Source organism: Phycodurus eques, chromosome 21, assembly GCF_024500275.1.
Source record: "Phycodurus eques isolate BA_2022a chromosome 21, UOR_Pequ_1.1, whole genome shotgun sequence".
NCBI lineage: Eukaryota > Metazoa > Chordata > Actinopteri > Syngnathiformes > Syngnathidae > Phycodurus > Phycodurus eques.
In genome coordinates, this window is record NC_084545.1 from 10581335 (window position 1) to 10604748 (window position 23414).

Consider the following 23414-nt stretch of genomic DNA (forward strand, 5'->3'; position numbering starts at 1 on the left):
AAACAAACAACCATTCACGCTCACATTCATACCTACGGGCAATTTAGAGTCTTCAATTCAGTTTTTGGGATGTGGGAGGAAACCGGAGTACCCGACGAAAGCCCACGCAGGCACGGGGAGAACATGCAAACTCCACACAGGCGAGGCCGGATTCGGACTCCACTGTGCCGCCATGCAAAATTACTATTAGATCTTATGACATATTTTCTTTCTTTTTTCAGTTCATGCATTGTTAACTGTATGTTTTTGCGAGTGGGTCGTTAGTTCGTTAGCTTGCGAGCTCGTGGGCTAGCGAACATAATAAAACAGTTCACTTTCCCTTAAGTGTCTCTGTCGTGTGGATCGACTATGCGATGCATGAAGCAAGGCAACACTTGTCCGCCGCCGGTCCATGAGCGGTTAATATATATTAGCCTAGCCGCTAGTAGCAGGCCACTTCGCAGTGGAGCCGTCCAACTCGCTGCGTTAGCCGCATGTTGGTCGTCGCCACAACAGAGACACTAGCCCAAATAACACATGACGCTTCGGGGAAGATTTCGGATTGTAGGCATAGCTTGATGTCGAAACGGCACAATGCAGTAGCGATATGAAAGGGCCAAGCATAACGTAACTCGCAATTCCAGCGAATAGCCATTGACTGAGCTTGTTAGATACGTAGCTGGGGAAGGTCTCATGCCAGAAAGTATACGCCCCAACCCACTTTCTTCACTGTTTTAGCCCCGCCTAAATCATACCAACAGCTGAGATGGTGAAAAGGAGTTTTAGCTATAGCTCAACAAGTACTAAATTGTTCTCAGTATTTGCAAATGTTTTCAGCACTTTCCTTCAAACATATAATTTACCAATATGTAGGAACAAAAAAGGTAAATGACTGTGTTGCCCGGTTTCCTCCCACATCCCAAAAACATGTCTTAATTGGGGACTCTAAAATTGCCCGTAGGTGTAGCATGTGAGTGCGACTGGTTGTTTGTTTGTATGTGCCCTGCGATTGGCTGGCAACCAGTTCAGGGTGTACCCCGCCTCCTGCCCGATGACAGCTTGGATAGGCTCCAGCACGCCCGCGACCCTAGTGAGGAGAAGCGGCTCAGAAAATGGATGGATGGACTTTGTTGCAACTTTAAAGTCAATCTTCCAGTTGTGTGTTGTTTGTTTTTGGGTTTATTGTACAATAGTTAGTGAAGCATACAATATGAGGACTGCAACTAAATCAGTTAGGTCCATGCATTGGGATTCGCCGAACGCTGTAGGAGTGTATTTTCCTGTCAGCGACGACACACTCTTTAATTCCAAGCGTGTTTGGCAGCATGAGCATCAGTTTCAAAGGAGACTGGATGGGACCTCTACAGTAGCAAGGCTAAACCGGAATGCCGATAACTGTAACTTCAAAATAAAATAACATGCGTGTAGAATTATTACAAATTGATTCTAAAACGAACCAAAATGTTGTAAAGCATCAATAAAATATATCTGTAGCTTTTATTTCACGGACTTTCTGGTGAAGCATTGGAAGTATTAAAAAAGCCGATGGATCTCTTTGTTTTATTTTGTTACTTCAACACGAAGCGGAATGCCTTAAAGTAGTTTTCGCGTCCTGTCATTCAAGCAAGAGCAGTGCGGTGTGGGCCGGAGGAGAGGAGCGCTTCGTGTCAGCTTCGCCGGTTGTTGTCTTACTGAAAACTCAAAAAGCACTCCCGGCATACTATTTCGTTCAATTTTACGTTTGACTTTATACAGTTATTTTTTCTTCTTCTATCGTTTATCTGGATTGAATGAGCAGTAGGGGAAATCAGCTGTGACCTTTTTTGGGGGGTGGAAAAAGTGGTCCGGTGCCAGCGGGGCGGTGAGTAAACCGCCGCTGCTGTGGCGGATCACCCAAGGCGGAGGACTGCTATCTTCTGCGTGCTGCTGCCACGGAAATACCACTTCAACGCAAAGGTAAACAATATAACCAGTTTATTAATAATCTCAGGTGGCGAGAAAACTAATTATTAAGATGTTTTTTTTTTTGTCGATTTAACTGATTTTACCATAACGTTTGGATTTTGAGGGGTATTTAGCACTATAATTTGAAAGTTTCTTCGTCGTATTTGTAATGGTCCTAATGCTGTATTGATATTTTTTTAAAATCTGACATTGTGCTAAAAGTGAACAAGATGAATGAATTCATGTTTTATTTTGTTATTTTTTCCCCCGTTTGTGATCAGCCCTGATCTCACCTGTTAATGATCTCACCTGTAGAGTAGCCATGCATCATTGGAGAAACAGATGCAACAGTTGTGCTGTTTCCCCTCTTACCCTTAGTGTGGACACTACAGGCATAGAAAAGCACTTCCCTCTTTTCACATGTTCATTTTCAATTATTCAGGGGTCACTTAACAGCAGGGTATGCTGCTGGCTTAGACAAAAGTGGTTGAAATAGATCATCAGTTCGATTGATGTGAATCTGTGTACTGTATTAGCTTCTTCTGTTTGTGTACCCACCTGAGAGGTAGGGCCTGTTCATTTTGCGAAGACACATCCAAGACAACCCCCAGACCTTGCTGCTTATTTTGCCAGTGCCTTGCATAAATGAGAACAGGGGGATAAAGGCCTTATAAACAGTCGCTGACTCCGCAGCCAGTTTAATCAAGGAAATGGAGGCAGGATGGGAGGAAGGGCAGAGGGAACGTTGGGGATGTTACAATGATAAATGGAAGGGGAGGGGGAGATGACAGTAAGGAAGGTTAATTGAGGAGGAGGATAGGACATGGGGGGGTTGGGACTAGCGTAAAGAAGAAGGCAGTAGCCGTCAGCTAAATGGATGTGACCTCAAGTTCCCAGGGAACAGCTGCAACGACAGGGTCCAGGCTCCAACCTGATTTAAAAGGCCTCCACACACAGAGCCACGCCCAAGCTTCCCTTCAGGGCATGTGACAAGTCTCATGTGTGGCATACATCTTATGTGTGAACTCTTCTCCATGAGACAGGGGCAATGAATGTGCACTCTGTGGCCGTTTCTCTGTGACAGAAGTGATGAATGTTTGCGATAGCCCTCTGTGACAGTAGTGCTGGTAAACTTAGGTTACTCTGAATCACTTACCGAAGTGATCCCGTTCATTTGTGTCACTTTAGTCAATGTGTTTGAAAATAATAATAGAAAATACTTAGCAGCAGCTAGCCAGAGGACGATTTAGCTCTATGTGACAGCCATTTATGTCACACACCATTAAAGAGGGAAAGCAGGTCTCCTACTGATAATACCAGGAGAACAGTTATGCATTAGGGAGTGAATCACATGTTTGACCAACAAGCACAGCCATCTTTATCCTGTCAAGGCATATGGAAATGCAAAGCCTAGCTAGAAGAAAGACGACTCAGGCTTTTACTGTCTTACGTCATAACTTCTAGTCCGTTCATTTGAAAGTACATTTGCAGTTAGATTGTGGAGTGCGTCTTTGGTATTGGTTTCATGCGCCTCTGTTGGAGCTCTATTTAGCCAACACTTCAGGCTTCGCCGTCTTTCCCCCCCCTCCACATTTAGTTTGGATGTCTTTTGGGTGGTGGCGCCTGCTTCTAAAAACAGCCTTCGAAGACTCTCCAAGGAGTAGTGAAAGCTGACCTGCTCGCAAGGGTCTCCTGTAAGAACAAATTAAAATGTATGTTGGCGGAAAAAATAGTAGCAGAATGCGTTGTCACAGCTTGGTCTTTGAGAGGGAACAGGAATATTTATTTGGCTTTCAGGCCCAGCATTTTAAGAATAAACACTCTGCTTAGCAGCATTGCTTAAATTACTAACAATAACTCATACCAACACTTCTGATAAACTGACGTTTGCAAAGGAAACTACATTGTAATCTGTGAAAGCATGTTGTGAAGAGTCGATATACTTTGCTATTTTAAAATCTACACTATCTTGCCGCAACTTTAAGCTCACAAGAACAGCAACAAGAGCTCTATGAATGAGTCTACCGGTACCTTTACAAAAGTTAGCAATGTTCAATTTTCATTAACAGACTGGTAATGTAATGCACTACATTACTATATTGCATCAGTAACTACAGTACATTGACATTGATAAACACATGGAGAAAAATATCGGCCTGCATCACATTTTAACATCTCTGACAGACAGTCAATGCAGAGCATTATTATCTTTTTGACAGTAATTGCAAAAAATCAAGCTTGTTTTAATATACAGGATGACCTCAGCTGTATCTACATGTTGCATTTTCTCTATGTTGTTAATGCATTGATTCCTTGTGCAATTGAAGCTGAACCCTATCCCCAAATGTGACATAGGAACATGAGGTTTCCAGGGAAAAGAGCGACATTGTTAAAAGTTCATAGGTTGTCTGGAAGGAGTGACATAATAAACAATGCAAACAGTGTTCTCTATCTTTGTGAATGGGTCTTTTTGACACTCAACTCTGAGCAATGCTAATTGACTCACAATCAGATATCCACTCGGACATATTGTAGATAAAAGAAGAATAAAAAGAACAGACATCACCAAACTGGGGTTTGAAAATGTTAAATGAGCATGCAATCTTGACCACGACTTCATTCTAATTGGTATGGCAATAACGGCAATACCATTGATCCACATTTCCTCTATAGAGCAGGAACACCAAGTGTAGTAAGCAGAACTTGCTGTGTAATTATAAGCCTGTAAATCAGTGTGTTACTGATAACAAGTTCCCTACCATCACTGAAATGCAGAAATAGGACATAATATTCAGTCAGAAACCTCTAAACATGTCTTGAAAAATTAAACATGACCATTATCTGCTGATTCCAAGAGGAATAACATAGCCGTGGAGTGTTTACTGTTCCTGGTCTGCAGAGTTCTCACTCACCTGTGGTTGCGGAAATAGAGGCCTTCTAGTTCAAGTGTCAAGCCTTGAGCCTAATAAAATACATCTGCTTGTCATTAATATGGCAGTTTTTACACATTCAAGCAGAGGTGGCCACAGCTGGGACTTTTCAGATCAACACCAAACTTTGACGTTGCTGTTTGTGTTGAGGCAAACAGAGCAGGCGCACACTTTGTGCAGTACTGCAGTTCTTTTTGATGTCTTGGCTACTGTTAGATGACTTTTGTTCTGCTCTGTGGCTGCTTTTGCTCAGGCATGTGTTAAATTCCATCTAAAAATGCACACACGTATACTGTACAACTATTTAGAGCAAATAACGTTTGTCTTTCGGCAGAAGCAGCGCATTGGCTGTTGGGACCGGTAGCTCTGGTCAAAAGGTCTAAATCTGGACAAGGTCTCTTGATTAATACTTAGCAGCTGTTTTTGTCTGAGATTTCAGACATGCCGTCATTTTTGTATCTAAATGGTTTGTCTCTCAGGAAGGAAGTGCAGTTCTTGTCCAATATCCCAGAAAATAAAAATCTATCCAGCTATATGTGGGGGGCGCTTGCGTTTTACCTCTCTGTAAAAAGACAACATAGACCTCTCCTTCACTCTTTTCTATGGTTTCTATTCAATGTAAGCCACATCCCATAATGCTGCTGTTTGGGGGGGTCTGCGGGGGCTGCTTCTCCAGCAACAAAATACAGCCTTCCTGTGTGATCCAGTTTAGTTTCCTGTGTTTCAGCAAAGGAAAGGCTAGCTCAACAAAGACAGTACGATTTGTGGTGACTTAAGTGTTTAGAGGCTCCTCCTTGTTAAGTTTTGGGCTCACAATTGGTGTTCGACTGCAGGAGCTCAGGGCACTTACTTGCCAGGTGGCAGGAACATGTACAGCAACCCCTCTCTAATCTGCCTCTTTTTTTCATGATATCTGAGCTGTAGTGCTGTAAGTCTTCCATGCTCAGACTGTTATGGTGACAGCTTTGAGTGTAAGCTTGCCAAAGCACCACATAAGAGGCAGATGAGGAGAGAAGTAAACCGAAACATCTGCAACGCACCCATATTGCCTCCACTTTGATACTTAGTTTTATTCGCTGGAATTGACTTTGCTGTAAAAGGTTGAACAAGAAATGTCAATCAGGAGCCCCTACCATGGTGGCTCCTGGTGAGGAATGAATGTTCGGCTTCTGCCCACTGAAGTACATCTGCCTTCAGTAAAGCTCCATAAACTTTTTCACTCCTGGCTCCCTAATACGTTCAGATTTACAGATGTTCTCACAAAGATACTGTCCACTCAAACTGTGTGCATAAAAAATGCTAATATATAATGTATTAGTGTGATGATTTCCCATTGATATCTTGAGACCATTTAGTTTTGTTAAGCAAGTACCCTGTCATTTATTTATATTTTGTGGTGCGTGAGCTTGGATTGATGCAGCAACGTTTCTTCTGCACAGTTTGTCTTCAAAATACTGTACATCATACATAATTTTTCAAACTGTATCCAGATAAATATTCATTTCAATTTCTTAGGATAATACCCTTTTACTCACATTTGTAGATTCCCACAATCATACCAGCCTGGCCTTGTTCTTGACTCCTTCTCATATTGCCCTCAGTCTTGGTCTTGATTTACAGTAATTTGAGTTTATGTCCTTGACTACAACATTAAAATAGTTTTTGACCACAAGTAGGTGTGCGCTTTTGTAACCAATGTAAAATATTTGCGTATGTGTCTGTTGGGTTGAGGCTGGGTGCAGTTGAGGTCTTTTTGTGATGGTCTACCTTTTGGAGTGATTGCAGACACCAGGTGTGAAGGATGATTCAGAAATATCTTTACCGCTCTGGACAGCTATTTTCACCCTTGGGATGGAGCCATGAATAGTGATATGGACTTGGCACTTTCCCAAGGCTGTGCATAAGCCTCAATTGTTTCTGTCAAACTAGTGAACAAGCAGCTTTTGAGTGCGAGCTTTATTCAGTATCAATGAGAATTAACTGTTGAATAGAAACCAAGACAACGTTCACATTATTGATTGCCAGACATGGAAAAGGGAGACCTTTTCCAGTCTGTATCCCTCTATTGTTATTGGAGTGTATCTTTATCCTTTGTCACACATGAGGAATGCTGACTGGCTTCAGGTCAATTGTGGTTGAGTGTTTTGTGTAAAATGCAGAGTAGAAGTTTCAAAACAAGTAACAAGCTCTTTAAGCTACTCGCAAAGCTGACATTTAGGATGTCACTACAACCCTTATTTTATTATAAAATGGATTGGTATGAGGATCAGCCGAGCTTGTTTGGTAAATCCTGTAGAATTCTGAAGTATCTTTTTTTGTGATGGACCCAACTTTAAAATGTAACTGCTTTATATCTACTGCAGCCTGGATTAAATCAAGACCGATCGTTATTTCTACAGCTCCTTAAATAGAAAAAAAAAAAGAGAATTTAGGTGTTATTGTTTAAAGCAGCTCAATGCAGTTCTTTTTCATCGAGTAAAACTATGACACATGCTCCGATGTTACTCCCTCTGGCTCTGTACTGACAAGCGTCTTAAAATGTGGAAAAATAACACAACCCGATGTCATTATTACTGAAAACATCTATATTTATTTGAAGATTTGATAATGAAGGAATGGCAGGCTGAGGAAATAAGGATGAGTGGAAACTTATGTTTGTTTGTTTTACCTTCCTTCCTCTGGCTCACAATTTCTACTCTAGTTCCAGTTATTACTACCGTTGTTTCCATCATAAGAATATTCCCATTAGTTAGTTAATTAGAAAATGTCATTGCTCATATAATCAGGCATCATTTACCAGTCAGTCTTCAGTCAACACGTTTTTGTTTGCTGTGAGGCAATTGCTCATGTGATTATGCTGCGAACCAAGGAAGCATCTAAAGTCACCAGCATCTGTCTCATTATTATTATTTATCACACAGGGCCTCTTTTAGGGGAGAGGGGGGCAGTGAGTGGAGACACATAAAGAATCAGATCCTCTTTCATGATCTCAGAGGACAGTCTGATTCATTGCTTGTCCTCCATTAGAGAATCCTTCTGATGGTGATGAGGGGATGGGGGATGGACACCAGAAGAGGCTGTTTGGTATTCTTCTTAGCTCTGTTGGAAGCCGTGTAACCTCTCAGTGTTCCAACATTTTCCCTCTCACCACTGTTTAAAGTCAACGGGGTTTTGCTCATATCAGACAAGTGAGCTGTGGATTGTGATGCTGGTATAAGTGGGAGAGGAAGGGAAGAGGAGGGGGTGTCTGTGTGTGTGGGGGGGGGAATGCCAAAGATATGCCAGAGACAACTCTGGAGAGACTAAAGCATGATGGAAACCCTCAAAATATTTTGTTTTTGCTGGTTTGTTCTGTTATACAATATTATACAGAGCAGCGGTATCATCTATTTTAAGACACATTCTGGTAAAGTATTGAACATTTTCAACCACTCTGGACAATGCTACCATGAAGTCTACCTCCAACAAATAACTTTGTGGTAATAAATGACATGATTGTAATCAGCCAATGAAATTGAGTCATGCACAATTTGGCTATACATTAGTGAGTATATGCTCCCTAAAACAAATTTACATAGCTATGCAAGCACTTAGGAGAGCAAGTGCTCCCATGAATAATGACCGGCAGTGCCATGGTGGCAGTGAAGCAGCTCAGGACTTGTTGGGAGCTCAAACTCACAATCCTCTTTTTAAGAAAAAGCCAGGGCTTTCCTGCACTTAGAATATCTGTTCTTCCTCAGACATGGCTAAGGAGGAATGGAAAAGAAGGAAAAACAGGAAGGGGCGGCGCTTGTTTCCCAACTCGAAGGCAAAGAGGATGACTGAATTCCAAAGGAAAAGATCCCACAGACATGCTTGCCTCTGCTGACTGCTGCCATTTCTTCTTCCCTAACACGTCTCCTCAATTTAAAAGTACGTTAAGGGCTGTTTTAGTATGATCGAATATTAAAACGTAACCATGGATTGTTATGTCCTGGTGGCACTCTGGACGACTGGTTAGCAGTTCTGAGGGCCGGGGTTCAAATCCCGGCCCCGTAGGTGGGGAGTTTGCATGTTCTCCCTGTGCCTGCGTGGGTTTTCGCCGGGTACGGGTACTCCGGTTTCCTCCCACATCCCAAAAACATGCGTGGTCGGTTGATTGAAGATTCTAATTTCTTTCACAAAAAAAATAAATTAAATAAAATAAAAACAGCTGCATGAACATCTCATGTGCTATTGGATTTGTTGATTTTATACCGTAGCATTACACACACATTAATAAATAATAAACAGATTAGCTGAATTAACCGCACAGTCTCATTGTGTTTTTATTCAGTTGATCATTCCCATGCAGGCACTGTTGCAAGTCAGCAAAAAAGGCTATCACAAATACTATGGTTGAAATCAAACTCAAGATTTTGGACAGCAGGAAGTGTGCACATGAAGCCTTGAGAAATACAGGCTTCATCTTCTTATCGTCACACGACAGACCTCTTCCAAGTTGTGTCGCACCCGATAACTGCCCGTTCACGTTGTATCCCGTTCTAACATGGCCACTAGGCATCACGACTTTGTTTCTCATCTGCATCGTGATTGCTGCGGCAAATTGACAGTTTGAAAATCTTGCCAGGCACCCACAGCAATGACGGCCTGAGATGATTGTCCATTCCGTCCCCTTGCGTAGTCTGAAAACTATGCCGTTTTGTCCACAGCTGCCTGAAACTTGGCTGCCGTGACCCCCAAGAAATTAATGTACACGTAGCTTCATAATCAAGCACGTGCATACATAGACCCCCAGTGGTGCTCAAGCACCTGCCTCTTTGCCCTGGGTGAGAAAAATGCCCTCTTTGCTGCAGCCCATTTTTTTCTTAATTCATCATCCATCCATCCATTTTCTGAGCCGCTTATCCTCACTAGGGTCGCGGGCGTGCTGGAGCCTATCCCAGCTGTCATCGGGCAAGAGGTGGGGTACACTCTGAACTGGTTGCCAGCCAGTCGCAGGGCACATACAAACAGACAACCATTCGCACTCACATGCACACCTACGGGCAATTTAGAGTCTCCAATTTTATTTTTTTCAGTTGTGTGTATCCGTCACAGATACTGTGATTGATCGTGAGAAAACTTGGCCGGAATTTAATAGGGAGGGGGAAAAATGCAACAATTTCACAGCGCACTACATTTTGGACAAACCATGGCCACCGGGAACAGGGAAAATGCTCAAATTTGGACTGATTGTCAGTATGTATGTACTCTGCTTTGGATCTGAGACCACTATACTAGCATAGGCATACACATTATTTCAGTAGTTTACAAAAAAAAACAAAGTCAATTTCACACTCAGTAAATCAAGCTGCATTGTGTATGTTGAGGAATGTTATCTCATGATATGGCTGTTCCAACTCTTTCACGTGCAAACATTAAATAGGGTATGGAATCAATATTTTGAAAATAAAGGCCATATAAAACTTGAATGTTGGTAAGATCTGCTCTTCTTAGATTTGGAATGGCATTTTGGAATTATGTCTTTGTCTTTCGGAAACAGGCAACATGCAAGTTGTTGTTGACTTCTGGTCAGAATTTCATTTACCGGTAGTTGCTATTTTTTTGTAGTGTTTAATGTTGTCCCAAATACCAAGAAGTTATATTTCAAAGATTCTGAGGTATGGAGGGGGATTTTAAAGGCATCTATACCTTTAAAATTAATGTTTACCTTTTTCTTTTTTTTTCTGAACTTTTTTTTTTAAAATTAATTCCCTCCCATAAGCCTTTTCTTGGCCTGTGCTCCGCTCTACAGAGTTACTGCAGTTTTCTTTAGAACATTCCTCTGTGCAGCTGCAGAGCTTCACAGGCTTCTGACACATCGCTGCTGCCTGTATTTGAGGGTTAATCCTCCCTTCTCTGCTCCCAGAAATTTTATATACAGACATTGTATCAATACTTTTACAGATAATTCTTTTGAACTGTTGTGTAACATTAACATTTGCTTTTGCTCTGTGACAAAAGCCTTTTAACGTTACAAAATAATGATGTAACTGCTTTTTCAATCCCACATCAAATTGGGGTGTCATATTGCATCCTTCCTATTGCTGTGATGCTGGCCAAAGTTAGTGTAATGGACATCTGCTAATGTTTTGTATATACACGATCGATAAAGGTGAAAGGTTTGGTCGCACTTGCTCATGTTATAAATGAGAAAGTGTCATTTTTTTCTCACTGGTACTTTGTATAAAAAATACTTAGTACGGCATTCATAGCATACCGCACGTGAGGGAAAAGAGTAGTGATACTATGTTGTGCATCAGATTCGTCTGTTACTTTTCTATGGTGGCACGTGACCCCACAGCAAGGCTAAATGCGGTGCTTATCTCATATGGTAATACAACACACACATACACACACATACACATGCATGCACACACCAGTGAACAGCATTGCAAGTCTAATTTAGGCAACTGTAGACGAACCGTCGACGTGTCTGTCTTTATAATCAGACACTGGTCGTACTGAGGGAATACATCACTTAACACCCCACCTTGGACGTCAGTCCGTCCTTTACCACAGTGTAAGAGAATGCAGTCTTTTATGGAGCCTCTATGAATAGCCAGTGACTGCCACTGGTCTAAAACAACTCAGATTATCTGAGCAATGACTTTCAGGAGTTTCTGATTTACGGATCGTCTGGCTTTTGCTTTGCATCTCCGTACAAAAAAGTTTTTCTTTTTAGTTTAAAATGGCTTACTTTCACAAAGATCCGTCGTCGTAGACTGGCCACAGGTTGAATCTCTGCCGGGTCTGTTTTGCGATTTTTGCCAGTTCCATAGACCCTCACGGATCAAGCTGCCGCCTTTCCAGCTAGCCTACTAGCTAGTTAGCCTACTGGCTACCTAGCCGCTGTAGTTCACGGCACGCTGTGCTGGATCAATATTCTCCGAGAAAATTTGCCACCGTGGTGGCCTTCTTCAGGGAATAGGCATGACCCCATTTCCGTTTCCATTGTATCCATGTATCACATTGGACAGCTAGGCTAACAGCAAGCCTCCTTCAGCCATGACCCAATATTTTTTCTTTAAACTAACTTTATGCAGGGCTCAGTGAATCCACAATGCGTACATGCGCAATAAGTCAAAGTGGCTGGTGGAAGTAAAAGGCGCTTGACAGAATAAAAAAAGTATATTGACTCATTTCATTTGAATGCGGAAATTCTGACAGCGTTCGTTTTTTTTTTTTTTTTTTTAACTTGATAACTGACTCGATTTACGATCGACTAGTTTGTACCTCTAGTTAACACAATTTTGTTTACCAGGAGTTTTTCTTGTATTGGGATCAGGCTTGTAATCAATTTCCTGAAACTATTACAGCAAAGTTGTTATTGTTAGTATTCTCAAATGAAACGTCAAACTTTTAGCTCTAGCGTGACTGTAGATGTTCCAATTCCAGCTGTTCAGCACAGCCCTCTTATCATTATTAAGTCATGAGGGCTGTATTAAGAGCAAGACAGGCTGAATCGATTTGACTGACCAGAGGACCTGCACACAGCTGAGGGGTAAAAATGCATTGCTAGAGAAGGACTCTCGGGACCTCATGCTATTTACAGTAAAGGGAATTGTGGGAAAAGACAGGCTGCAGCAGATACTGTGTGTGTGTGTGTGTGTTTGTTTGCATGTGTGTTTTTGAGTGTGTGTGCATGCTCGCGTGTGTGGGTATGTGCAGGTGTATATGTGCACATACTGTATTATTCTTCCCATACATGTTTGTCTGTCTGAATTCAATTAGCTGGCTGAAAATAGCCACGTCCCCTCCCAGCCCACCACCACACAATTTATTAACACTAGTTAAAACTTAAACGGACACGTCTTCCCATGAGGAAGCAGAGTGTGGGTTCTCTGAGGCGGGCTCGCCTATCTCTGGGTTTGAGGTCACAGAGGTGGTTAAAAAGCTCCTCGGTGGCAAGGCCCCGGGGGTGGATGAGATTCGCCCTGAGTTCCTAAAGGCTCTGGATGTTGTGGGGCTGCCCTGGTTGACACGCCTCTGCAACATCGCGTGGACATCGGGGACAATGCCTCTGAATTGGCAGACATGGGGTGGTGGTCCCCCATTTTAGGGGGACCGGAGGTTGTGTTCCAACTACGGGGGATCACCCTCCTCAGCTTCCCTGGTAAGGTCTATTCAGGGGTGCTGGAGAGGAGGGTTCCGTCGGGAAGTTGAATCACAGATTCAGGAGGAGCAGTGTGGTTTTCGTCCTCGCTGTGGAACAGTGTACCAGCGCTACACCCTTGGCAGGGTCCTCAAAGGTGCATGGGAGTTCGCCCAACCAGTCGACATGTGTTTTGTGGATTTGGATAAGGCATTCGACCGTGTCCCTCGGGGAGTCCTGTGGAGGGTGCTTTGGGAGTATGGGGTACCTAACCCCCTGGTGCAGGGGAGCAGTTCGCAGCCGAGTGTGAAGCGGCTGGGATGAGAATCAGCACCTCCAAACCTGAGAGCATGGTCCTCAGTCGGAAAAGGGTGGCGTGCCCTCTCCAGGTCGGAGATGAGATCCTGCCCCTAGTGGAGGAGTTCAAGTATCTTGGGGTCTTGTTCACGAGTGAGGGAAGAATGGAACGGGAGATCAACAGGCAGATCAGTGCAGCGTCTGCAGCGATGCGGACTTTGTATCGGTATGTTGTGGTAAAGAAGGAGCTAAGCCGAAAGGCGAAGCTCTCAATTTACCGGTCGATCTACGTTCGTACCCTCAGCTATGGTCGTGACTGAAAGAACAAGATCTTGGATACAAGCGGCCGAAATGAGTTTGGGTGTCCGGGCTCTCTCTTAGAGCTAGGGTGAGAAGCTCGGTCATCCGGGAGGATCTCAGAGTAGAGTCGCTGCTCCTCCACATCGAGAGGAGCCAGATGAGGTGGCTGTGGTATCTGATTCGGATGCCTCCCGGACGCCTCCCTGGTGAGGGGTTCTGGGCACGTCCCACCGGGAGGAGACCCCGGGGACGACCCAGGCCACGCTGGAGAGACTATGTCTTTCGGCTGGCCTGGGAACGCCTCGGGGTCCCCCCGGAAGAGTTGGATGAAGTGGCTGTGGAGAGGAAAGTCTGGGCGTCCCTGCTAAAGCCACTGCCCCCGCGACCCGACCTCGGATAAGCGGTAGAAAATGGATGCATGGATGGATAAAACTCAACCATTTACAGATTCAGTCTGTCAAGCCTATAGCTCTTCAGTATCATTTTTTTACCGGAAAGGATGAGTTAAAGTGTGAAGGCAACCATGCACTTAAGCTATTGTTAGTTAAGAAAATATATTTTGAAAGGGCCTACATTGTTCTGTTTTATTTGTTGAATAAAGAGAATATGTAGTAATGGAATATCATGTTCCCATGTTCTTTCAGATGGACTTGAAACTGCTTTTAATATCTACATTGTTAGGAGTCTTCTGCACTGCTCAGAAAGGTATGCAAACAAAATATTGTTATGACATCATTATTATATTGTCTTATATGTATTAAGTATCGTTGACGTACGCTTGCAATACAGATGTGTTACTCATAGTGATGACTACCCAGTTCTCGAAAAAGTGGTAGCTAGCTACTATATCCTGATGATGTCATTGACTATTGCTGAAGCTCCACCTCAGCATCATGGAGAGAATAATGGAGGCTGGATATTCCACTCCCGTCTCCAATTACGATTGAGCCACAGTGTTCCAGATGAACTGATGTGTAAACATGGGGGCTTACAGGCCAGCTTACTTTGCAAGGGATGCGCTGCACTCTCTGACACTGCGTCCTCTTCTTTTCTCTTTGTTTTTCATTCAGAGGGGAATGAGTGCATCAGTGCAAATGCCAGGTACTGTGGAGAGTGCATCCAGGCTGGAGCAAAATGTGGCTGGTGTACAGACCCGGTATGAATCAATGGTCTAAAAAGCAATGATAAGCATTTTAGATCATAAGTGATGCAGCCAAAACATTAATTCATTTTTTTCATATCTATCCTTGTAAAAAAAGCACTGGATCTGACAATTTAGTGTAATACAACCTCTAATGCCTTCCTCTTGTAATATGGATATTACGTTTAAAAATTATTTTCAAAAACCTTATTAAATCATTAATTTAATTTGATCATCATTCATTTGAAGGTCCTGTATTTTTGGCTATTTGGACCTCCATCGAGTGACTCTCTAACATGGACGAATATAAAGGTGTCAATTTCATTTAAAAAAACATCTTGCTTTTGTTATACGAGTGTCCAGAAAAGGCCCCTCTAACAGCTACTTCTGTTTGACCCAGTTTTGTATCCCCTTTTTCAATATTTGGCTAAAACTGCCCCCTTTCCTCTGATTGGTTGCCTCCATTTAGAAAACCCACTTGTGAAAGCACACACATTTGTTACGTTGACAGCGCTGCCTCTGGAGCAGAAAGGGAAGGCGGAGAGCTTCACTAGTGACGTAGATAAGTTCAAGAAATTTGAATGATCTGATATCAGGCCTCTCTGCAGAAAAACGTCAGGCACTCAGGAATGCATGGATGATTTTAATTCATAGTTCACGTTTACTGAGGCACCACAGAGATAATATTATATCCGAAATACTCAAAAAAGTTGGTTTGGAAAAATATGTCCCCTTTAAATTGAGCAAATTAATAATTTTTTGAATTTCTGGCTATAATAACTGGTGATTTCAGGACTTCCTAAAACAAGGTGAGACCTTGTCTACCCGATGTGACGAGCTGCAGTCTCTAAAGAACCGAGGTTGTAGAGAAAGGTTGATAGAGAATCCTCGTGGAGAGAAGAGAGTCCTCAAGAACAAAATGGTGACAAACCGCAGAAAAGGAGCAGAAAAACTAAAGCCAGAAGAAATCACTCAGATCCAACCTCAAAAGCTCAGTCTCACCCTCAGATCAGGTGAAAAATTGTCAGCAAAAAGATCTCTGTGATTATGTTCTCTGCTTGTATTGATATGACTGTAACGGCTGACTTGTTTGTAAAGGCGAGCCCCAGTCTTTCAACCTGAAGTTCAAGCGGGCAGAAGATTATCCCATTGACCTGTACTACTTGATGGACCTTTCTTACTCAATGAAAGACGATCTGGAGAATGTAAAGAACTTGGGAACTAGATTAATGCTAGAAATGTCAAAGATCACATCTGACTTCAGGATAGGTAATTATTTTACTTCTCAATTTATATTTTGGAAGTTTAACATTTTGGTTCACAGTAAATCATATAATTGTGTCCTTCCTGGGTTTCATAAAAAATGTTGTCATAGGCTTTGGTTCTTTTGTGGAGAAGACAGTTATGCCATACATCAGCACCACCCCGGCCAAGTTGTTGAACCCATGCACCGGTGACCAGAACTGCACGAGCCCATTCAGCTACAAGAATGTTCTAAAGCTCACCAGTGATGGCAAAAAGTTCAACACCCTGGTGGGCCAACAGCATATTTCTGGAAACCTGGACTCTCCTGAGGGGGGCTTCGATGCCATCATGCAAGTGGCTGTGTGTGGGGTATGCGGTAAAAACAAAATAAACTTGTACCTATTCAGTGAATGTGCACGAGCAAAACTAATAATGTGTGGTTTACCAGGTTGTTTTCCCACAATCGTAATTTGCTTGAAGGGATCCAAAACCGTTGACCATGTTTATGCGCTGATGTGTGAACATGTATTTTATGAGACTGACATCCAGATTTTTGTTTTATTGATAATCAAAAGCTCATGCACATTTTACGATGGAAACTGAAAGTATTTTACAATGTACTGTATGCTTTTTCCTCATCTCTCAGGAGCAGATTGGTTGGAGGAATGTGACTCGCCTGCTTGTGTTTTCCACTGACGCTGGCTTCCACTTTGCAGGAGATGGCAAGCTCGGTGGCATCGTACTGCCTAATGATGGAAAATGTCATTTGGAGAACAATTCATACACTATGAGCCACTACTATGTGAGTATCCAACTTTTCTCGTTTTGGAAATGACATGACCACTCTTCTTAAGTGTACAATGTGTATTTTTCCTCTAAATGTAATGTTTTCTTCTTCTTTCAGGACTATCCCTCGATTGCTCACTTGGTTCAGAAGCTGAGTGACAACAACATTCAAACCATATTTGCTGTCACAGAGGAGTTTCAGCCTGTTTATCAAGTTAGTTCTTTATTTATTAATGATGACACACTCTACCATGCCGAAATACTGTATGTTAACAACATATCATACGAAAATTAATATTTTCAGTGATCTCTGAATTTAAAATGTCATTGGTTCACTTAATGCCAGAAATATAAACATGATTTTTGTCATCTAACAGTGTAAACTCAATTATTAGATTTAGCAGTTAGTACAAGTGTAATTCAGAAGTAGATTCACTAATTATAGGAGTCATTTGATAAGCATATAATAATTCGTGTTTCTAATTCTTATTGTTTGTTTACTCGTGTATGTGACAATTTGGAAGAAGTTCAGTGTTGCTTCCTAGAGTGTAAATAAATAACTGTAACAATAACAAAATAAATCTAACTAGGCCCATACATCTGTTACGAATTAATGGCAGCAACTCCTTGAATCCTTGATTATTTCCATCTGTTGTGCAGCCATAGCCTCGTCGAGTGGGATCAAGGTTCTTTCAATGGCTGACCCCACAGAAGCTCCGGTGTGTTTTGAGCAATAAAACCTGTGTAATTCAATAGTATCCATTCAAATCACAAGAAAAACAAACTGTAATGCAGTGCTTCAGTGCTTATTTGGATTTTATGGTATAAATTTAATAAATTTAGAAAAAATAAATAACACTGTAATGTGACTTTCTCTTGTGTCCTTAGGAGCTCAAAAACCTGATACCAAAGTCTGCAGTGGGCACCCTGTCTGCCAATTCAAGCAACGTGATCAACCTCATTATAGATGCTTACAATGTAAGTATGATGTCAAGACAGTAAAAAGTATAATTTATGTATGTCACATGGAGCACTGTTTAAAGCCTTTTTACTTCAGTGGAACGGTCTCATTGTCTACATTTTTAGAACTGCACGAGTTACTAACAAGTTATCATTGGAAGAGGAAAGATTAAGTTCAGATTAAGTCTTTGGTCTAAATGAAATATACTAAATACTCTATTCGGAAAAATATTGTTATTCATTCATTTAATATTCAGCTAAGCCATTTGTGTAGTCTACCGTCGAAAAAAAACTACCAGATGACATTCCAGTGCAGGGGAAAATTTGTTTACATCCATGTTATTATTTCTTCTTTGTTTGACAGTCGCTCTCATCTGAAGTCATTCTGGAGAACAGCAAGCTTCCAGAGGGAGTGACCATTGCTTACACATCCCGCTGTAAGAATGGAGTAATTACTGAGGGTGAAAATGGACGAAAGTGCTCCAACATCTCAATTGGAGATGAGGTGAGGAATACAATTTGGAAATAAAATTGGAAAATGTAGAAGCTGTTTATTTGCATCACGTTAAGAATCGGTGGCACGGTGGATGACTGGTTAGCACATCTACCTCACAGTTCTGAGGACCGGGGTTCAAATCCCGGGCCCCGCCTGTGTGGAGTTTGCATGTTCTCCCCGTGCCTGCGTGGGTTTTCTCCGGGCACTCCGGTTTCCTCCCACATCCCCAAAACATGCATTAATTGGAGACTCTAAATTGCCCGTAGGTGTGAATGTGAGTGTGAATGGTTGTTTGTTTGTGTGTGCCCTGCGATTGGCTGGCAACCAGTTCAGGGTGTACCCCGCCTCCTGCCCGATGACAGCTGGGATTGGCTCCAGCACGCCCGCGACCCTAGTGAGGAGAAGCGACTCAGAAAATGGATGGATGGATGGATGCACATGCCTTAAATCTACTGTGATAGAATATCCAATTTAGGTTTAAATCCCCAAAGTTCCATTCCAGTTTCCATTTTGATTGTTGTTGTTCACAGGTCACATTTAACATCAGTGTGACATCTAAGGGCTGTCCAAAGCACGGCAAGCCTGAGACAATCAAGATAAAGCCCCTAGGATTCACAGAGGAGGTAGAGATTACCCTCAGCTTTATTTGTGAGTGTGAATGCCATAAGGAGGGTGTCGCCAACAGTGACAACTGCCACTATGGGAATGGGACCTATGAATGTGGAGCCTGCAAGTAAGTCTGGATATTACTACCACCTTTGCTGCATCATAAATATGCTTGTAGATATGCAAGAATGTAAGAAAGATAGATATGTAGAAAGAAGAAGCACCACAAAATCTGTTATTCCTTCCTCCTCCCTCCCAGGTGTTATGAAGGACGTGTCGGCAAACAGTGTGAATGCAGCAGCAATGATGTGGCTACAGAGGACATGGACCGCACCTGCCGCAAAGACAACGGCACTGACATCTGCAGCAACAATGGCGACTGTGTTTGCGGCACGTGCGAATGCAAGAAGAGAGACAACCCAGAAGAGCGCTACAGCGGGCAGTACTGCGAGTGTGACAACTTTAACTGTGACCGCTCAGGAAACAAACTATGTGGAGGTGAGCAAAATAATGGAACTCTCTTTTTGAGACAATATTAAGTAGCTTCCCTCTTTGTTTTCATTCTTTAGGGCATGGCCGTTGTGAGTGCAGAGTCTGCATCTGTGACAACATGTGGACTGGGACCGCCTGTGACTGTTCTCTGGATACCAGCACATGTCTGGCCAGCAACAGGCAGATTTGCAATGGCAGAGGGACGTGTGAATGTGGCACTTGCAAGTGCACTGACCCCAAATTCCAGGGTCCCACCTGTGAAACGTGCCCTACCTGCCCAGGAGTGTGCACTGAACACAAGTAGGTTTGACCAGGCTGTCAGTAAACAAATACTTGAAGGACACGCTTTAATTCACTAAATAACCCAACACAGAAAGTTTAAGTTATTCCGTTTACAGCTTTTCAGTAGAACGGATAACCTATTCTGTTAAGTTTCAGTTGAGGGAAACTTTCCAATCGTCAAGTGCAGATTTTTTGTTGCTGTTGTTTTTTTGATGAGTCAGTACACAAACAATAAAGCCTATGTGTTCGTCTCAGTCAAACATTTTATCCCCCATGAGGCACAATATGCGTAGTGTAATTGCACTTCGATGTTTGAATTTATGATGGATACATGAACTGTAATGACATGTTTTTGTATTCATAGGGAGTATTATACTATGCCTTATATATCTCAAAATCAAAAGTGTCATGTGGGTGGTATCCAACAATAAGCCCTAAACTTTGATGAAGGTTAAAAATTGTTATAGCTACAAAATTGGCCAAGCACAAATCACTATACTACTATCTTTCATCCAGAGAGTGCGTCCAGTGTCGGGCATTTGGTACAGGCGAGATGAAGGAAACGTGTGAACGAGACTGCAGCTACTTCAACTTGTTCAAAGTGAAGGACAGGGACAAGCTGCCTCAGCCCAACGATGCCTCCTACCCTGTGATGCACTGTAAGGAGAGGGACGCAAACGACTGCTGGTTCTACTACACCTATGCTGTCAACAACAACACAGAGAAGGAGGTCCATGTGGTTGAAACTCTGGGTAAGCTGGAAGCCTATCTAATGCCAACTCGGATGTGGTTGTTGTTTTATTGTTTTTGTCAGGCAAAGTTCAATTCCAGGCTTTGTGGCAATTGGATTTTAAAATAACTCTTAAGTTGCTCCACATACTGTCGCCTGAGCGTGTCCTTGATATCTGTGTCTTAATGCTCCATTGCTGTGTTTCAGACTGTCCTGCAGGTCCTGACATCATCCCCATTGTGGCGGGCGTAGTTGCTGGCATTGTCTTGATTGGTTTAGCCCTGCTGCTCATCTGGAAGCTGCTGACAATCATCCATGACAGAAGAGAATTTGCCAAATTTGAGAAGGAAAAGATGAACGCCAAATGGGACACGGTGAGGGTCTGGAAGTACAACAAGCTCAGTGAGATATTGGTGGGATACTAATGTGGATATTACAGCGTTCTGAGTCATACTGATGCAGAAAACAGGTGTTTGAGAGGTGGTGAAATGTTGGCCTCTAAGCAGTGAATTCATTTGTGAAGATCGTGAGCTTTGCAGACCTGTTAATATTAATTTTAAGTGCCTCACTTTTTCTAAAGTCTTGTTCGGAGAAACAGATCGAATATGTGGCCGTTGAACAGCTCTCAAAATCAAGTGGAAAAAGTTGGAGGCTCCATGGACTTTTTAGGGAATGTTATGCACTCTGAGCATAAGCCGAACCTTTTTCCGGGGAGTGTCAGCACCTCCTCCTCTCCCTTATTCCTGCCTGGTGTACAGTCAGCAGCCAACATCAATATGACAGGATTGCAGCACGACTTACTGGTCTGTAATTAGCCTCCACCTAGTGGTGGCGTGATAAAAACTTATGTTTGTGATACATGTCTCTTGCGCCACCTTTTGGTGGGATTGGTGTAGTCCTCAGTTGTTGAGCTATGGCTCTGTTCTGTGCTGAGGTTTTACAGTATTCCCATTCACTTTCACTCTGAGCTCTTTTGTGTTATGCATGTCTTTTATGTTTTCATTCTTGACTTTTCTCAGCATCCGTTTTGCAGTCTTATTTGTTCGTTACTGTTGAATTCTTTCTGTGCCCATTCTCTATATGTAGCAAGAAAACCCCATATACAAGAGTCCTATCAATCAGTTCCAGAATCCAAACTATGGGCGTAGAGCTGCTGTCCTTTAAGTTTGTATTCTTTCACATTTCCACTTTATTTTCCTGCATGGATTATTTGTGTGTGTACTGTCTCTTAGCATCTTCTTTTGTATCTCTGTTTACAAAACCCTAAATAATACATGAGCTTACAAGGGATCATGAGGAGGAATATAGTAGTGACAAAGCAAGTGCATGAGTGTGCTGTGATACACACAATTTGAGGATCAAGTCTCATTTATGACTACAATTACAAAAAGGCATTTTCTGGAATGTTAAAAAGGTCTCATCTCTACCTGCAAATATCTCAAAGGCATGTTGTGAGTGTGTTTTAAATGCATTGCAAATGAATATCCATCCATCCATCTAGCCATCCATTTTCTGAACCGCTTATCCTCACGAGGGTCGCGGGCGTGCTGGAGCCTATCCCAGCTGTCTTCGGGCAAGAGGCGGGATACACCCTGAACCGGTCGCCAGCCAATCGCAGGGCGCATATAAACAAACAACCATTCGCACTCACATTTACACTTACAGGCACTATAGTTTTCAATTAACCTACCAAGCATGTTTTGGGGATGTGGGTGAAAACCCACGCAGGCACAGGGAGAACATGCAAACTCCACACAGGCGAGGCCAGATTTGAACCCGGGTCCTCAGAACTGTGAGGCAGACGTGCTAACCTGTCGTCTACCGTGCCGCCGCAATAATAATACAAAAAAGAATGGTATCCATTTCTTTGTGTGATTGTTTTTTTTTGATTATGGGAATGAATAATAATTATGACTGTTTTGTTTAATTTCCAGGGTGAAAATCCTATCTACAAAAGTGCTGTTACGACTGTGGTCAATCCCAAATATGAAGGAAAATAATGAACAAGAATTTGACATCGACAGCATACAGACATCTACAGCTTCTGAGGAGGATTTTGTTGTTTCCTGTTGTTGCTTCGCCATTACAATGCACATGCGTCTTTATTTTTACTAACACATATTTATATGCTTTTGTTGTATTTTAGATGTACAGTATGTGTATATACTTTTCAAATGCATATTTCTTGGAAGTTGATGGATTTGCGTTGTTTTTATAACCTGCCAAAGGTCTAGTGCGGGCATATCTTTTCGCTTGTTTTACCAACAGAACGTGGATATCCTGAATATTAATTTATGCCCCAGAAATATACAGCTTCTTAAATGTTGTGCTCATTTCCCAGCTCATGTTGAACTCTCTACCCCCTCTTATGTCTTTCTGCACTGACTGTTTGTCTGTGGTGTCTTTCTATGTGACAAGAGCTGAGGTGTTTTTGATAAATTGTCAGCCAGAGCAGCACATTATGCCACAATATGTGTATATCTTGAAAAACAAATACAATACCAATTTACTCCTTCAGTTTAGCATTTTGGTAAAGGTTTCATGCCACAAAAGTGAATATTTGTAAATGTAGTTTGGACTGCAGCAGTTTTATTGCACTCTTGCGTTTCGCTTACTTTGAAGGAATTACACCACAAGATAAATGTTTAATATCAACAGTCATTTGTGTGGTTGATATACAGTCATAAATGGACTTTATACCACTTGTAAAAATATGAAATGATGGCAGTGCTGAGGCAAATGATTTGTCGTCTTTTTTTTCTTTTTTTTTAAGCGAGCAATTGTGATGCATCTAATTTACCAATAACAGTGACTTCTTTATTCTCAGGTCCTTTCCTGTATTTTTTGCCAAGCACACAAAAAAAAAAATATTTTGTGAACTTGTTTCTCAGTCATCTTTTTTTTTAATTTTTTTTTACAAAAATATTTTAACATCGTTCACCTTAATGCCTCAGAAGCACCACACGCGCCTTTACAGTATTGTTTAAAAACTGCCTTTTATTTCAGTTACCATGTTCTCTCCCAGTGCTGTAATGACTTATTTATTAAATAAACCCCAAAAACAGTGTTGTTGTCTCTTTCTTAGGCTAGACAGAATATTATGCCCCAAG

At 42.1% G+C, this 23414-nt stretch overlaps 1 protein-coding gene across 2 annotated transcripts; it reads left to right on the top strand.

Annotated features, from left to right (window-relative positions):
- Window positions 1–1611: 1611 nt before the first annotated feature.
- On the top strand, window positions 1612–23370 carry itgb1a (integrin, beta 1a). Of its 2 annotated transcripts, none has more exons than XM_061666356.1 (16): window positions 1612–1935; window positions 14211–14271; window positions 14637–14722; window positions 15501–15720; window positions 15806–15976; window positions 16083–16321; window positions 16599–16754; window positions 16857–16952; window positions 17627–17716; window positions 18063–18203; window positions 18725–18927; window positions 19060–19298; window positions 19370–19592; window positions 20091–20326; window positions 20512–20678; window positions 22239–23370. In XM_061666356.1, exons 2-16 carry the CDS (start codon window positions 14211–14213, stop codon window positions 22302–22304), a joined length of 2394 nt encoding a protein of 797 aa, XP_061522340.1. In that variant the 5' UTR covers window positions 1612–1935; the 3' UTR covers window positions 22305–23370. The 2 variants fall into 2 exon arrangements, with proteins under 2 accessions (XP_061522340.1, XP_061522341.1); XM_061666357.1 differs by lacking the exon at window positions 22239–23370 and adding an exon at window positions 21391–21825.
- Window positions 23371–23414: the final 44 nt, after the last annotated feature.

Bases quoted from the DNA above. Each gene is read 5' to 3' on its own strand.
- itgb1a (XM_061666357.1), top strand. From the start codon at position 14,211: ATGGACTTGAAACTGCTTTTAATATCTACATTGTTAGGAGTCTTCTGC. The intron at 16,322-16,598 runs GTATGCGGTAAA...CTCATCTCTCAG, and splicing joins TGCAAGTGGCTGTGTGTGGG to GAGCAGATTGGTTGGAGGAA. The intron at 20,679-21,390 runs GTGAGGGTCTGG...CTCTATATGTAG, and splicing joins TGAACGCCAAATGGGACACG to CAAGAAAACCCCATATACAA.